Genomic DNA, 18,060 nt, shown 5'->3' on the forward strand with positions numbered 1-18,060 from the left:
CCTTCATAATTCACATGCAATCCGGCGCTGCAGTGTCTGTCCAAAGAGATTACAGCACCGCCTCGTAAGATGTCTGTTAACGTCTTTTTGACAAGATTAGAGGAGTCAGGGTGCGCCGCTTGCAGAATTCACATGCGGGTTTTTGCGGAAATGTGTCACAACAAAAGTAGTTTGTGTGTCTGCGTGTTTGCGTGCCACATGCAGTCGGAGCTCAGTAGGGTTGAGGTGAGTATGACGCGTGTCGGAGTTCAGGAGAGGGTGGCATTGCTGGTGGTATGGCAGCAGGTGACTTGGGAAAATGTGTGTGTGTGTGTGTGTGTGTGTGTTACTGTGTGTGTGTTTTTTGGGGGGAGGAGTGATATTTGCCAGCATTGAACCAGTCCCCCATGTAACATACCTCTGCTTCAACTCACTTCTCAGTTTGACTAATTATAGTTAATTTGATTCGACTTTCCCATTAACACATGTACATATTCTGTCCTCAAAAAATAAATTAGACTGGGATTGTTTAGTCCCGGAGAGGAAACAAGAGAGCGCTCCCCCCCGTTTTTTTTTTTTTTTTTTTTTTTTTTTTCCCTTCCTTCCTCAGTAACAGCAGAGAGAGCAAATTAAAAGAGGTCAGACGAAGCAGCTATCTGTATCTATAAAATTGGAAGCGGGTGTCTGTGTGCGTGCGTGCGTGCGTGCGTGCGTGTGTGTGTCTGTGCGTGCGTGTGTGTGTAGCAGACGTCTGGCTTCACTGTCTAGGCCAGGTCTTTTTGCAGGGACCAAACAGAACAACAGGAATGAAAATTCTCTCAATTTGAAACACCTGGAGGCTCCTACATTATACTTCTTTCCTCACTCAGTCCCTCCCGACTGTTTGCTATTTCCTCACACCTTGATGGCGGGTTGTCTAAAGGCTACAGCGGGGAGTTGGTGAGGAGGTGGTCCTCTTGACTTCAGGCTGTACTGTCTTTCAGGGTCTCTTTTCCATGATCTCCATCTTGTTGCCATGGACACCATCAGTAGGCCTAGGCTTTTTTTCTTTTTCTTTTTTTTTTTTTTTCTCTTGCTCTTCTTTTTTAGATTCTTACGTCCAGGCTGTTAAACGTGGAAAGTTTTGGCTTTGGGGCCTGCATCCTGCTTAGTTACCATAACCATCTTTATATTGTTCTTCATTCCAATTTTTCACTCTAAACTCAAGCAGGACTTTTGTGCTTGTGGCTGCATTTCTAACACCCATACATCAGACTGCTTTTAAAATTTTGGCCAGGTACACTTGTTTCACCGTCCCATGATAGGGAAACAGGCTAGTGGGCCAGATGCATCTCTATTTATTATATTCCTGTGGGTTTTATTCTTCTGAGCGCATGCTGCATTTCCCGAAACTATTTTTTTTTATCGAGCCATTCACCCTGTTGTCCTAGTTGTTTCCAGCAGACAAGCTGAACCTAGCTGCCAAGGTTTTGGTAGGCCAGAGAGGGCAATACTGACACTGGCACACCAACAAAGCCTTTACTTGGGAGTGATCTCACCCCTTTGTAAGCCTGTCTGCTTGGAGGCCTGTGTGTGTGTGTGTGTGTGTGTGTGTGTGTGTGTGTGTGTGTGTGTGTGTGTGTGTGTGTGTGTGTGTGTTTTAAAGGATGAATTGTATGGGGGAGGAAGGGCTAGATCCCACCCCTACCCACTCTACCTCAGTCCCTCCAGGCTTATGGAACTGGCAATGAAAGGATGCCATGGCTGAGGGCAAGGCTGACACTACTTTCTCCCCCTCCTCCTCCCGTTGCCCAAGGCCGCCCCACATGACCCTGCTTGCGTGTGTTTGGCTTGTTTTTAACACAGTATTGAAGTGTCCTTGGCTATATATTTTCGCGTATGTGTCTACATACGCAAAATCGTTTTCATGAGTCTCAAATGCTTTAATGAGTGTATGTTTGCTGTTGCTCCTCGTGTCCCTTCCTTTCTCAGCTGGTAGAAATGTTATACGTTTTGCAGGGTGGCCATGGCAGCCGGTACTCCTGATTGGAATGGAAAATGACCTGGAGCCTTTAGTTGTGCAGTTCAGACCTGGCACGCGCATCGAGGAGGCGTGTCAGTCAGCAAAGAGGGTGGAGAAAAATAAAGAAAAGAGCTTTTAAGCTGTCACCACACAGCCCCGTGACCGTAATCACTGATGCCGTCCTCTAAATACTCCCCACCACGTTAGTAAGCGCGGCTAGTCCACCTCAACTTGTAAACACGAAGGGATTCTCACGAAGAGATTAAAGATGCTTGAAGAGGAAAGAATATAAAAGTTGGAAATAACTGTTCAGGTTTAAGTGTTTTAAGATGTTTCTACTTCAATTATTTGCCTTAAGTTGGGTTCAGAGACCCCAGAGAAGTTGCTGCATGACTACTTCTTCAATTCCTCTTTCAGTTTTTGTGCATTTGTGCATGTCTTGGATGCACGCACACACAAACACGCACGCTAGATTCTGTGATCCCGGCAGATATTAACGCAAACTAGTGGTTGTGGAGCAGAAAGATGTCATTTGCTCAGTGGCACAAGAAACACACGGTCCCCTTGGACAGCTGTAGTCAACGTGGTTCGTCTCTGTCTTTCTCTGTCATAGATCTGCGCGCGCACACACACACTACACACAGGTAGTTGTTTAGACACACTTGGGCCTTTTCACTGTCAGCATGGTAAAGAAATAAATAAAGTTCATTCTGCTCAGCACTTATTTCCCCGTGGGTCCTGAACTGGCAACGGTGAGGAGCTGAGCTCTTGTACTATTAGAGGTGAAGCTGTGTTTGGAGCCCTCGGCTTCACTCCGGAGTGTTGGATGTTTCAACTGCAGGTTTCTCCAGGCTGTAGTTCAAGGACTTTCCTCGCTGGGAATTCTGACTAGAGTCTTCTTTCTCTCTTCCTGCCTGTCTCTTATTACCCCTGAAATATACGCAGACTCACCACATACCTGTATTTCTGTGGGGTTTTTGGGGTGGGGTTTTTTTTGTTTGTTTTTTAGGGGGGGCAGTTGCCGTGGATTAAATCTGGGGCCTCTTTCCAGTGGTGTTCCTGATTACTCTTCGCTGTTCTCCAAGATAAAGGTGTGACCCCTTTTCAGAGAAAATCTGTATGTTTTTATGTAGATGAGGGCCAAAGATGTTCCAAAAATGAATGTGGTGATTTTGAGATTTGCTAGCAAGTGCTTCTCGCCTGTTATTTATGCCCAGCACCACTTATAATATACAAAGGCACGTTTTGCCCTTTCTGTTTCCCTTTTAAACAGCTGCAGTATTCAGTGAGCATGAAGGCCACTGAGAGCTACCTTCTGTAAAAAGAGAGGGCAGAGGTCAAGGAATATTAAACTTTCTGGGGTTTTTTTTTTTTATTTACTTTGCTGTCCTGTTTCACCTACAAGGTTCAGGGTTTATTTAAAAGGACTACATGAAGGGATGGACGATGAATTTGTAGGTCTTGAAAGCGTGCTTTTCTCAACCACAAACAAGGCTGAGATTCAAGGTTTAGTTCATTTCTTTTGTTTCCAGGTTGACTGAAAAGGGGGGTAAAGAAAACAGCATGGTCACAGGACTAGGAGATCTTTATTTCTTTATTATTGGCCATGAAGATTGCTGTCTGTCCCTGTGTTCCAACCGTGAACTTAAATCATCACACGGTCCACAAGAATGAAAATGTTAGAACGTTTTTTTTCTTCTGAAGCTTAAATTAAAACGTTGAGTGACTTCTCTGCGAGGAATTCAATGGTATATTAAAAATTATGGTAATAAAAAGTACATGCAAGAGACTTTTTTTTTAACATATTTGAAATTCATTAACAAGAAGGCAACAATGGCTGATGTTTGAACTTGGGAGGAATGGGTCATAGTGAAAGCTCATGCATTCAACAGCAGTTTAGTGTGTTTGCTTAAACCGTTCTTTCAATGACGAGCTGAATACAGCAGCGTGAATGGAGTGTTGTAATTAAAGTACTTAAGGACACCTCTAGCTCACCTCTGAAGCTGTTTTTGGAGAAGAGAAAATATTGTATGTAGTGGAAGTCATTAAAGTCTTTAAACAATTGAGATGTAAAGTGATTTGAAGTTTCTCAACTCAAACTTTTCCCACACAATAAAAAAACTGAAAAGTCCTTGTTTTAGGACTGTATATGAGGACTGTATATGAGGACTGTATATGAGGTGGAAGTGAAAGCGATCAGTCTTTGCTCGTGTCCTATTCCAGCCTGTCCCAGAAAACAAAAACAGAAATGAAGAGTCGATTCGTCTAAGTGATGTCATCAAATTGAACTTTTTTGGGGATTTACTGACTGGGAAATAAGACACAATTAATTAGATTTATAGATAGATTCAGGACCAGTTAAGGATTCATTTAGAGCTCCAGTCTGACAGTCTCCCCAGCACCCATAATGATGATGATGAGTTTTATGAGTATATCGCAATAAAAATGTGGTTTGATGACCATTTGAACAGGTTCCAGGTTTTTTGAAGAATAGCAAGGGCAGTAAGCGGCATAGGCAAAGGTCATCCTTAATAACCTCTGATGTACACCCAGTCGTTGTTATTATTATTATTATTATTATTCTGGAAGCAGCCTTGAAATGTGACAGAAACTGCTCAGTTCAGAAAAGATACCTAGTAGGTGGGAAAGAGTTAAGGTGCTAAAGGCCAGCATCTCCCTGGTCAAAGGGAGTCAAAGCATATTTGATGCCCATTATAACTAGAAGTGACTGTAGTGGTGTTGGATTACACAAAGCTTGTAGCTGCTGTTTATACCTTTATCCTACCTTATTTGTGCCTTTGTCTGGACCCCTGGAAGACTACCTGTGTGGGACGTTCACAAAGAACTACAGCTGACTGTGTTTGAGTGAAGAGCACAGGGATACGTTGAAAGGATGCTCGCCCGTGACTGAAAACACAGATTTCTGTTCATAGCAACTGTTTACAATGCCAGCAATATTTTAATGTGAATTAACAAGGTAACAATAATATATCCAAACTAGTGCAGTTACTCCTCCATTAATATCGGTAAACGAAATATCTCTGAGTGTTCAGACACTGCTGTTACAGACGGGGATTTTAGCATACTCGTCTGTCTGGTTGTTCCACATCTGATGCCTCTCCGCTGGCTGCTTTGGTGCGTCACTTGGTTGGCCTTGTTGTTTTCGCTGTGGTTTCTAGTTGCTAGCTAGCAGCTCCCTGTGGATAAGTGATGCCGTGCCCCTGGCTGCAGTTCACACACTCACCCTGCCTCTCTTTTTCAGGCAGCAAGAGGGGGGTGGGGGGAGGGAGAGAGAGCGAGAGGATGTTTACCATGCTGTGGAGCTGCCTGCTTCCCAGCTTGTCTGCCTGAGCCCCAGCCTCAGACCAGAGACAGAGAGAGGGAGAGACATAGGGGGAGGGAGCACGGCATCTTTCTTTCCTTCCCTCCTATCCTCCCTCCCTCCCTCTTTTAGCGCCGATTTTCCCTTCCTCCACTCTTGCTTTTATATTTCTTGTCTTCGCCTGCCCTCTAAAGGCCAAAGGGCTTTGCGCTCTGTATGTAAATGCCTGTGTGGTGTGAAACAGCCAGACTGCATCTGGCTGGTGCATCAGGCAGTAGCTTTCACTCAGCATGTGAATTTCCTCCCTCCGCTAGTAGCTTCAGAGCTTAGGTTATAGTGGGGTATTTTTGCATCAAACACACACGCACAAACACACACACAGAGGTTGGTGTAATTACCCTATGCTCTCATGTAATCCCCCAGGTGCAGTATTTATCTCCACTGCAGCATATCTGACACCCAGCGCCAATACCTGGATTCACTTCAGTCACAGTCCCTGCACCAAAACCATTCCTCAGGCGGTAGTCTCATAACACTGTGTTGTATACATGTATTACATTATAAGCAGCACGTGATGCTATTTCCGTGTCTTCTGTTATGTTGAAATGTGTAATTTAGCATTGGATATGACCATTGACATCTGTATCGAGTGCAGTAGAGTTGTGTGGTGGAACATTAGAGGGTGTCTTATGTCCTATGATGGATAATAAGGAGCGACTGATTCTTCTGTTCAGTCGATGGAACGAGTAAAAACAAATATGAAAAGGTGAAAGACAGGAGCTGACGCTTAATGGAAATAAGGCAGGTTATCATGCAAATGTGACAAACTGCAGACACTGTCACACAGTCAGTTGTGTGTTCTACAAACAAACATGCAGCCTTCAAACAGTCAGCCTCGCGGGCTTTCTGGCAAGCCGAGCCCAAGCCCGTGCTAGGGTGGCCCCTTCCTCCCCATCACCAGTGTCATCACTTTGGTTGAAGCCTGTCTGTCAGTGGGGTTTAATGTGATGATGGTGGAGAACACTGGGGGGAAAAAAGCACACACGTTATCACTTTATTTTTTTGTTTTTATTCTAGTGCAAGATTTCTTTTGTCTGATTGTAAATTACAAATGTATTGTCTTATAATGCAAGTGATGCTTTGTATGGTTATTGTCCCCACATGTCCTTTTTCATCCAGTGTGCGTTTCTTGCACTATTTCTAATATGATTTTTGCCCCCTCTTGTTCGTTTTTATGTTTTCTTTGCTCAATAGCAGCTTAAAGGTCATTGCATTGCAGCTAAAGAGGACTGCTGCTTTCATATTCGATGAAAAGAGAAGAATTAAGTAGGAGTGATTGAATTGAACCTTGTATTTCCTCTTTACTTATTTCCACTTTAAGTTGAAAACACTCTACAAAGTGCTTGGGTTCATGGCACAAACTTACAGCCCACTTGTGGAGCTCTATTAAACACTGAGTTTCTCAAAGGAACACACAACAGGGTATATTGTGAAAAAGGAAAAAAGTACTACTTAGAAAGCCGTCCCCTATTTTTAATTTAATTTAATTTTTTATAAGATAATATAGAAAATACAGAAAAGACAAAAGATCCCCACCCCTTCTTCAGCTAACACTTGAACGTCGACCTGAAACTTTCTACAATGTGTCAGGCCAGGGTTGGCTTCACACATTACAGTGGATGAGTGTAATGGCGAAGACAGCTTGTTATAGAAACCTGGTGATTATGACCTGCTGTGAACAATCTCACTCTGTTTCACATACACCGCTCTGCTTCTTCTCCCCGCTCGCCTCCCCACACCCTCCACCTTTCTCCTGTGGCCACTTTGATCAAATCTGCGCTCTTACGTCCTTGACTGCTGCCCCCGACGCCTGACCCCAGCATTCGAAATTTGCTCGCTTATGTAAAAGTTTATGTAGATTAATGCCACAATTTATGCAGATTGAGTTTTTGCCACTCAGACTTGAAGCACTAAAAGGTAGATGAGCGTTGACCTTCCCCACTAACGGCTACGTGAGCTCTCATCGATTATCTCATAACTGCTACAAACAGTGTAGCAGACAGAGGGATGAAGAGCAATTTCAAATTTCATAATGTTTCATTTTTAAACTTTTTTTTTTAAGTGTCGCTTAGAGGAGAAAAAAAAAAGGATGGCTTTTTATAAAAATGGAATCTGGGAGGCTTAGTAAGTGCGGTTTATGTCACAATGCAACACACGCACATGATCGTCCCTCCTTTAAAACATCATGCTTCCTGCAGCCCCACAGTGTCTGTCAAACAGAAACAACTGCCAGCAGTGGTATCGAGCAGTCTTTCAGCTGTCTGTGTGTCATTCCGAGCCTCCACAGAGCCGTAAACTTGCTCACAAGTGGCACCAGCATTGCCGAGGTTGAACAGTCAAGTGCCATCAAAAGCAGTTTGCCACAGAAATGGGTCTGTGTGAAAGCAAACAAAGGGCTCACACTTGACTCGACCCGCTCCACGTAGGCTAAATGCACAGGGGCTTGTCTGACACTGGAAAATGGCTTTCAGCCTGAACAGAGAAGCAGAAGAGTAGAGCGTAGAGGAAGGTGGAGGGAGGGGGGGTGAATGTCACCATTATAACTTTGCTGGCTTTCTAAAAGGAGACGGAAAAAGTGTTACATTCAAGCAGAGACTGTCATCTTCAGTTTGAATGTAGTGAAGCATGTCTGAAAGGGCCATGTCAGGGTTATTGGAGGTGTTTTTGAATGTATAGAAATTCCCGGAAGCTACGAGCCTAGATGGAGTGTTTGCAGCACAATAACAGATGTTATGGATTAATGCGTAACTTGAGTGACGTTATTGTTACAAGCCACTTTTTTTATTTTTTGTATCACAAGCTTAACAGATCAATTTGCTGATGTCACAGTCACTAGTTAGTCATCCCCCCCCAGTAGCACCCTGTTCTCTGATGAGCTCACTCACAGGAGCACATAAAAGGAAAAGCAGACCCTTCATCAGGTCACTAACCCTTACACAAACACAAAGTGACCCGCCAGTCAGAGAGTTGAGACAAGGTGTCAGCTGATGTTACTGCTGAAGTGAGCTAAAAGCCTCAGCTGGCAGTGAGTGCCACTGGGACAACAGCTGTTCATTTAAACTCTCTGCTTCACACACTGTTTTTTGTTTGGGGTTGGGGACTCTCCGTCACTGTATCTGTGTACTGTTAGTGCGCGCACACACAGGAATGCACAATTTAGATCGGTTGCGGTGTCCTGCCGTTAACCCGTGTTGTCTCTTCTGCCTTATTTGATAATGACGCTGCAGTTGAAGGTAGCTTTGGCTGCATGTCAGTTTTATCTGTGCTACTGTTGTCACTGATGCTTCTGTTTACATTACACTCATTAACACCAAAGTCTCAGACCAAACTGCCACTTAGAAATATTTAAAATCGGATTTTTTTTTCTACTGCACCGTAGCTTCAAGTACATGTTAACCTCTGTCTTTCTAATGTTCTGCCTTAATTTTTACGAAAGCACTTTCACATATGGAGACTTATGATAGTAGTGCCTCCCTGACTGTTGTCATTGTCACTTTGAAGACTATGGAGTAATGTGTTGTCGTATCAGAACAAGTAGTTTTAATTTGTGTTTTAAAAATAAAAAAGTTTGTGTGATCTGATCCTGTACATCTCTGTCCCATCTTAGGATCTGTTCTTCTACGCCAGACGGATGGCCACGGTCGGGTCCCGCTGGATCTAGTCTCTGAGCCAAGTCAGAGGGAAGAGCTCCTCCATAGTGCACAGCTTGGAGACACAAAGTGTTTGAGAAATAAAGCAACTGAAGTTAACCTTCCCCTCTTGGAGGCTGGATCATCTCTGCTGTCCCTACTCATTTTCTCCTACCTCAGGGAAACGGGCATTCCTCACCACACACCAACCAGCGACAAGCACCACAGCCTGGGCTACCGGCTGGTCAGGGCACTGGAGAGGCACTCCTTCCAAAAAGTGACTCAGGGCTGGGCAGACCAGCGGGCAGTGAGGCTGGTAGAAGATGTAGAGACATTGTGGGAGCTCAGCCAAGGGAAGTACCAGGGACAGGTGTCTCAGGGTGTAGTAGAGTGCAAAGGAGAGAACACACAGTTCCTGATGAAGATATTGGAGGATCTTAGGTCGCGAGGAGAAGCACTAGTAGGTGATCTGTAAGGTTAAAGGATCACTTTACACCTCACTGAAGCTGACTTAAATGCATAACCTGTGAGTGAAAGTGAACAAAAAGGTAACTTTTTATTACATGGTCCTAAAATTTGCCAGGGCCTTAAAATAGCTCCACAGGGCAAAAAAAAAATCTTCCTGTGGATATCTGCCTCTAAAGCTGTTCATTTCTTAAGTGCTACAATTTTATACCTAATGTTCATTGGCTTGGTCTGTTTATATTGTATATTTTCGGGAGTTTTGCAAGTTCTGTGTTTTGCAAATATTTCTTGAATTTAAATGTTATTTATTTTTAATATTTCAAGATGCTTGTTTTTGTATGACACCGCTAATGTTTCATTTCAGTGTCGAGTGTTGCTACCTCATGTTTTCTTTTTTCTTATTTTTTGCATGTTTATAAATAAAAGTGAAATATATTCTTTGATTATTTCATTACTTCATATAACAATTCTGGCAGCAATATATCAGATGTCTTAACAATATATAGATATGTCTTTTTTTTTCTTTGTAAAGAGCAAGTCAGCTGAAAGGTGCTCTGGAGATGGAGGTGTTTATATGTTGGCTACACAAAAAACAGTTATCCAGCAGTTGTGCTCTCAAATGGTCTCAGTGATGTACGCTCTGGGTTTCAGCCACGCAGGCACCAGTGAAGAATGAGGAGCTTCGCAAAGCTGAACCGAGCAGAGGGGCCCATGTGTTGGTGAGTGAGCGGTGCAAAGGAGGCGACTTCAAGCTAAAACTGAGAGCAACAGTCCACATTTCATTCATTTCTTTCTACAAGCACCTTCGAAACAAAGCTCGTCAGTACAGAAAAAGGGGTTGCAATAAATCATGAAAAACAAGATGATAAAAAATATTTTAATTTCATTATTATTATTTTTTTAATGAGTAAAATACATCAGATGCATTCCATTACTCATATCAGAAATATATACCACATTTTCATTTGACCCAACCCTGTCTTGGCTTCTACAGCGTTGCTGTCTGAAACTCTTATTGGTCAGAACTGGGCACATAAAGATGATGTCACAGGCAGGCAACATTGCAGGCGGAAAAAGACAGACCTTAGAAAATGAGGCAGGCATACACCTACTTTACAGCATCATCACCAGATCATTGACAGGCATACTGTATAAAATACAACCATAAATTAATAAGTAATTAGCTATGTACAGTACGGTTTAAAAAATAAATAGTCTCATTTCAACTTGGTGCAAATAAAAGTGCTTTTTTTTTCTCTTTAAAACTGTCAGTCTGATACATTCCTTTTCTATAACTCATCTTCTTGACATCATACAAAATAAAAACACTTTGGTTTGCTTTAAAACAGAGCCCAAACGAAATATAATGACGAGAAAAGGAGTGAGAAACAGTTTTTGGATGCAATGCCGCACAATAGTCACCACAATTTGCTGTAAAATGACTACATATAGTAGTAGACGCATACACATCAGGTATTCTAGCAATCCCTTTAGGCATTATACAAAGCCATCCCTCACGAGTCACAGAGTGGGTTTGCTGAGGAGGCTGTAATCAGTTAGCGACGTCGCTCTTAGGGGATAGTCTGTTATTGTCTTTCAAGTGGACAAAAAAAAAGAAAAAGAAAAGCAGTGGTCCTTTGGAGTGACAGATCTGAGCCTGTTGATATTTAAGCATGGAGATGGATGGGCAAGGAAGGAGGGAGCGGAGAGAGTAGACAGATGAAGTGAGAGGGTGACAAAATGGCAGAAGAGAGCTAGTTGCGGTGGGAAGAGAGTTTAGAGTATAAAGGCAGAGACACAGACAGACACAGGGGGGTGGGGGGCAAGCAAAGCTAAAGAAGTAGAGGCTGAGAGATGGAGGCAGGGATCAATAGGATGAGAGCAGACCTCCTCAAATGTAGCCTGTGCTGTGATCTTTCAAGAGATGCTCAGCGAGAAGCCCAGGAGACCATCCCTTAAGACAGGGTCGCAACCCCGCTCACTGACGAATGAGGGAACCGCAGAGAGAGCAAATGGAGGGAAGCATGACGGGAAGAAGGATCTGAAATAGCATGAAACACACACATACACACATACACTCCTCCTTCCCTGACATCTCAGGCCTAAGTCCCCTTGGAGCCTTGTCACACAATGACTTGCTGCTCATCTAGCATCTAAGCAAACTCTACACCAAGTAACAGCTGGCACTTCTGCTGCAACGCACACATACACACACACACACACACACACACACACAGCGACTGGATCTAGGCATCAGTCTACAGCTGGAGGGGAGATACAACTGTAACGCACACCGACACTAAGAAAAGCAACTCGTCTTTGATTGCATAAATGCGTATACGCAAACACTCTTACATACACAGTTCACATATACAAGCCTCTGTCTCTGGAAAGACTGATCAAAGTTGAGCTTTGGGCACAGGAGGTGGGGCAGATGGAGAGGGCGGCCAGCCTGGGGCACAGCATCACAGAAAGCATGTTTGCGTTTGTGTGTCAGTTGTTGGTGCGCGTGTGCCTGAGAGCGGGGAGAATGTTCCTGTTCCAATACAATGTTTTTCATCTGTCAGCGTGTAGGTACAGTAAGGCGTGCGTGTTCGAGATCTCTGAGAGGAACTGCGCGTTTACGCGAGAGGAGGATGTTTGTGCCTCCGAAACACAAGATGCTTAAGCGCAGAAGCATGTGTGCGTGTGGCCGTGAACGCGCTCGCGTGTGGCCACCGAGGAAAACACATGGGGGAGATGAGAGGGAAGGAGACCAGCCTTTCAAACAAGATTAGAGCTGCGGCTGCCTCAAGGCCCGGCTGCCTGACGACACTCTGCATAAACTGGGTGACATCTATATTAACACCACGACGGCGGGCCCAGTCTGCCGTGCCGCCTGACAGAGAGAGGAGGCGACTCATTGAATGACAGAGGATTTTGACATGGTTCAAATGAGTCAAACAAGGCAACAGCTACTGATAAAGTTTTCAGGTGTAACACTAATTTTTTACTACAGACTCAGACCTAAAAAAAAGGAAGTTAATCTGGCCATTGTATTAAAGCACAAACAAGCCTTCAGCCTGTTGATCTAGGTTTGTGTTTGTGTAAAAGGAGATATCTGGAGGCTACCACCGTAATTGCTAATCAACTTGGCTGGCTGAGTTAAGTGGAGACAGTCCAAATTACTGCCAGTGAAAGTAACACTGCCACATCCAAGAGGGAAAGGAGAGAAAACAAAACACACTTCAGTAGAAAAACAATTACAAAATATAAACATATTAACAAAATCATTCAATAACTTAAACGGGAGCTTAAAGAAAGAAAGAAAGAAAGAAAATTGAATGCGGTATAAGGCTTCTCCCTTGATAAACACACCAAGTGTCATTTTCTTTTTTTGGAACAGCGAGAATAAATGTTAAACTAATTTTACTTATTGTGTGACACTTGTGGGAAGCTGTCAGAGTGATGGAGAGAAGCAGCAAGGAGAGTGGCTCACACGGCTGATGTAAAGGTCATTTCATCCATCCTTTCCACTTGCCTTTAAAAAAAAATCTAAAGCATTATGGTTACGGTAATAATTTAAGAGGTTTCTCGCACTCATTTTGTTTCATACAAAAAAGGACATTTTGGGAAACGACTGTACACCATGAGTAATTAAATAGGAAAAACGAGTTGAAGAGAATTAAACAGGAAATAAAAACAAAAATGTTAAAGGATAGCTGAGCCGAGCTGCTCCAGAGCAGTCGTCCTCTTGTTCCTCGGTGTCCAGTAATAGACCGAGTGAGGAAAAGTGGAGAAGAGAGGAGTTGGTGGGCGGACGCAGTCATCTACCCGGGGTTGTTTTTCTTCCTTTTATTTGGACTGGGATTGGGATCCAATTTCAGCTCTCGGTACTGCACCTGTTAAAACACATAGAAACACGCACGCACACACACCACCCGGTCAGGTGGAAAGAGCAAAGGATGCTTGAATAGCACAGAAACCCTCCAGAGGCTCTAGTCCAGCTGTGTGGAACAGTGGCCTCAGGGAAGAGATTACACACTGATTACAGCGCGCACACACACACAGATGCGGACGCTCACACGCGCACACACTGACACGATACGTGTGCGCTGTTCAAAGCTCCAATTGCGTGCTCGCTCGCAGATGCACACAAATACACACGTACTTTCACAGATGTGCTACAGTGGCCTAGGGGAAGGGATCACACAAACAAACAAAGAACAGGGCAAGGGCTCATGGGAAAGCTTGGAGAGACAACAGAGTCATTTTGGTATAGCAAGATGGCGAGGAGTGAAAGGGCAGGAAGATGGGAACGAGACAGAACGAAGGAAAAAAAATGCACCATAACCCGTTCAGAACCAAGGTTTGAATAACTGTTAGCAATATTAATACACTCCTCATCATATGTAGCTTGATACATACTGCTTTTATATCAGAAGGATTATATGACTTGCTACTAATTTAGGGATAAAGTTACATTTTGATCAAAAGGAGCCAATTAAAAATATCAGCAAACTAAATTCTCTGACCAAATTTTGACTCTTTGCTGTATCCTTTTCTTGGCTGAGAGATAAATGAGCACACTGGAGATTTTCGTGGGACAAAATACAATCTCTTCTCCATGTTTCACTCTATAATCAAAGCTGTATCAGTCACAGCCAGACATCTGACATGGAGAGCTTTCCTCCCTCTCAGGAATGAGTGGACAGTATGGATGACATCTACCTGATGAGGCTCCTGCTTCTGGATGGGCTTTCCAGCCCTACGCTTATCCCACGTCAGCTGTTAAGTGCAGAACAGCGACATCGTCTAATAACATGACTAAGAAGGCAAAAGGACGATTTTACTTTAAGTAAAGCCCCAATCTGTTGCACATCTGTATACATCATGACCCTATTAGGCCACAGGTGGAAGAAGCTGTTTTATATTTTGGGATATAAATTTATTTGCTTTCTTGCTGAGAGTTACACGAGAAGAGCGATACGGCTGTCACATATGTCAGCTAAATAAGGAGCTGTAGCCAGCATCTGGTTAGCTCAGCTGAGAGAAAGAGAGAAACAGCTAGTCCGGTTCTGCCCAAAGCTAATAAAATTCACGTAGTGAACAGATGAGATTTTACAGCTGGTTTTGCTGTGGATCATTTCTTGATCAGGAGCAGCGACCTCCTGGAGTCTTGTTGTCACCGTTTTAAATTTTTTTTTTTTGTACAAATGAAGTCAACGAGATATAATGTCTTCATTGTGTGCTTTGGAGGTGCTGGCACGCACATTTTGTTACCTTTGGCAAGCTCTAAGCTGTTCCTATTGTTTTATACCAAACTGAGCTGTGCAAATCATATGTCCGTGCCAGTTAATGGACACATATGAGAATGGTATCAGTCTCGTCACTTTTTTTCACAGCAAGAAAGGGAAAAACAAAGCTTTTCTAAAATGTTAAACTACTCCTTAATCCTATAAATTACCAGGACATTATTTTTGTATCTGCACTGCATCGCTAAACCACTTTAAACAGACATTTTAGTTGCGTATTGCCTCACTTCATCACTTCATAAGATGCTTAGCATCATCACTCAGGGAGTGTCACAGTATGTCTCAGCAACAAGAATTGATTCACTCTTGACAGAATCCTTTCCAAAGATGGTGAGCCGATCCTAGAAACTGCTCTTACGTGGAAGTGATGGACAGTCAGATGCAAACGGCATCACAGTGGCTGAGTATCAACAAACAGAGGCTGTCACACTCGCTTTCAAATGTGCACATCCGTGCATGCGCGCACAAATGCAGTTGCTAGTCTAGACAAACTCAAGGAAGCGACAAGCACTAGCCACTGAATCAGAATACTAATAGAAAAAAAAAATAGACTTAACAGTGACTGCACCAAAGAGCCAGAATCGTCTGAGGATTCCCTCCTAAGTTGATGTACTATAGGCTACTCTGCCTGGCTGACTGACTGACACTCTCTCTGATTCTCCAGGAAGACAACAAACCGACATCAATATGGTTTCTCTGTTCTGTCTCATGGTAGTTCTGTCTACTGTGGACAGGAACAGCAGCATCTTTCAGCACCGACTGGGAACAAGCCTTTATCATCCATCTTTTACTGGTTCCCACTGTCGCTTCAATGAAGCCTTCCAGTCCTGTTCCTGCAAAGCCCAAACACATGTCCACATGTGTGTATGTTCTTCAAAATGCAGACACACTCATATACAAATGAACACCAGCAAAGACAAAGAATGCACAGACACCCACATAAAGAAAACCTAGGCACTTTTATATCATTATCAAATCATACAAACAAACACACACACACACATCTACAGTGGGTTATTTTGCTTCCTCTGTCTCACAGTGCTGGTCACCAATGTCCCGTTAAGGTGCTTACAGAGTGGTTAGGCCAGCATGTGTTGCTCTCTACGCCTCACTAAGCAGCCAGACTGCTCTGATTCCGATCTGGATACTCCACGCTGTCCACAAGGCAAGCTAACAACATACTTGTATTTATACAAGGTAACATACAGCTGTACAAATACAGTCTGTTTGTTGGACACAGTCAGGAAAGAAGTAAGACTGCACGCCAAAAGGCAATCCAGGTAGAGGAAAGGAGAATGATGAGGAGCAAGATAAAGAAGGGACAGAAATAGACAACAAAAAAGAACAAATCAACAAAGGGAGAAGGAGAGAAAACAATGAGAGGAAAGAAGAGACTGGGTGAGACAGTGAGACGGAGGGATATCTGTGGATGCTCGGGTGATGACAGATATGTGGGTGGGGATCCTTTTATAGCCATGCCAACTAAAGCAGACAACAGAACAAAAACCCAGGGGACAGAGACGGTTTGTATGGCCCTGTGTGTGTGTGTGTTTATGCAGTGGTAGTTCTGCTAGGGGACCATGACAGTGCTGGCTGAGTGCCCACATTGACTGCAATCAATGACAGTGGTGCGTCTGTAGAAGAACAAGTGGGTGAATTGCTGAATGATTGAATTCACTCGTGAGCAAAGGAATAACAGCACGTCAGCGCGGACATCTATTGTACTCATCATCAAATAACTAAAAGCAAATTAAAAAGATCCAACTTTAATAAAGTGTTTCTCCATATGTAGCTCATTCGCATCTTTCGCTGTTGGTTTTAAACAAGTCAGTATGAATCCAAAAAGTAGGACAGGTATTGTGCGTGATCACTGAATGGCCAAACGCCTACAGGAGCAAAGAAGATACACGGCAATTTAATTCCGTGCGTTGACATTCCTGTCCAAACAATTCCTGTTTGTGAGTGAATGCAAACAAAGAAAAGTTTGGTTGTCAGTAGAAAGTAAGGTTTTGTTTCTCATGAAGAGTTGCGAAGGGGATCAACAAAAAGAAATAGTGCCAAAAAAAACCAACAACAACAACATTTCAATCAAAACAAGAGTTTTCACTGTGAAGAGCTGCCAGCCGGGAGAAATGGGGGCTCATGCATCACAGGTTCAATTCCAGCTCGCAGGTGACAGGCCCGCCTGATGTTACACCCTTGGCTCCCCACTCACCTCACCTAATAGCACACACGCAAAAGCACCCACACAGGCGCCAAAACCGGTGGAGGCAAGAGCTAGTTAAAGTAAAAAAAACAACAACAACAAAAAAAAAAAAAAAGGAAGAAGAAAAAGAAAACGCAGAGGAGGCGAGGAGAAAGTGGGACGTTAGTAAAATAAAATGAACCAAAATTGGGGGGAAAGTAAAAAGTGAGGTAATGCAGCAAGCACACAAGCAATTTGGTACACGAGCGGGGAACTTAAAGGGAACATCGACAAGAGAAGCGGCGGGTAAAGACCCAGCACTGCTCAAAGGCTGCTCCACCCTCGCTCCTCTCCTTTCCCAAATGTTGACAGTACAAGTGCAAAACAGGCTTTGAAGTGTGCTCCGCTGAAGGGGAGCGTGTACCATGCATAGTGCTTCGTTTAACCGTGTTACCCACAAAGCATCCCAGGACCTGCTCTTCCCTCACTGCCTCTCATGTTCTCTCACCCCCTTTCACACTGAACCTTTGACAGTGTTTTGATGTTGCCAGTGTGGGCAGACAGACAAGGCGAAACCAAGGTGGCTGATAGTGAGCAAAAAAAAAAAACAAAAAAAAAGGTGGGGGGGAAAAAAACGTAAATAGGCGAGTAAATAAATTGATTCAAAAAAACCTGAGCGAGCTATATTTTAACGACACTATGTCATTCTCCCTTTCAGTCCTTTTTCGCGCAAAGCACGAAACTCGCCGGGTTTCATCTCGTGTGACACCTAAACGAGCATAAGGGTTATTAAATGTTTCCAGGGAAGCACTGCTGTGTACAGTTCAGACATCTGCAGATTGGAAGATTCAGCAATCGTGTCTATTGTTGTGTTGGAGAAAAGGCATTCCAAGGTGACGTAAATCAGTAAGTGAGGAAAAAAAAAGTAAGGAAAACTTTTGCCTGTTAGCTGTTGTGACAAGACACAGACTGAATAGTGACTAATTGCCCTCTTGCAATGAAATGTTTAAACCTCTTGCAAAAGTAGGAAGGGCACAGCGAAGGAGAGAGAGACCTCTAGTAGATGTGAGTGATGGCATTTGGCACCGTTTCAGCCTTTAACTATCCTGCCTTTGTCCCCTGCA

The 18,060-nt window shown here is 43.5% G+C and overlaps 2 protein-coding genes across 11 annotated transcripts in view; one reads left to right on the forward strand and one right to left on the reverse strand.

The window, feature by feature from the left end:
• The window catches only part of slf1 (SMC5-SMC6 complex localization factor 1), a 32,208-nt gene extending 22,610 nt beyond the window's left edge, over nucleotides 1-9,598 (forward strand). For all 6 annotated transcript variants that reach the window (XM_040019111.1, XM_040019109.1, XM_040019108.1 and 3 more), the window contains one exon: nucleotides 8,971-9,598. In XM_040019111.1, the coding sequence (XP_039875045.1) occupies nucleotides 8,971-9,467 (497 nt within the window). In that variant the 3' untranslated portion in view covers nucleotides 9,468-9,598. The remainder of the gene's footprint in view (nucleotides 1-8,970) is intronic.
• Nucleotides 9,599-10,352: 754 nt separating this feature from the next.
• The window catches only part of mctp1a (multiple C2 domains, transmembrane 1a), a 126,821-nt gene continuing 119,113 nt past the window's right edge, over nucleotides 10,353-18,060 (reverse strand). For all 5 annotated transcript variants that reach the window (XM_040019118.1, XM_040019116.1, XM_040019117.1 and 2 more), the window contains one exon: nucleotides 10,353-13,338. In XM_040019118.1, coding sequence (XP_039875052.1) covers nucleotides 13,267-13,338 — 72 coding nt within the window. In that variant the 3' untranslated portion in view covers nucleotides 10,353-13,266. The remainder of the gene's footprint in view (nucleotides 13,339-18,060) is intronic.

This window comes from Simochromis diagramma, unplaced genomic scaffold (assembly GCF_900408965.1).
Source record: "Simochromis diagramma unplaced genomic scaffold, fSimDia1.1 OVJJ01000822.1, whole genome shotgun sequence".
NCBI lineage: Eukaryota > Metazoa > Chordata > Actinopteri > Cichliformes > Cichlidae > Simochromis > Simochromis diagramma.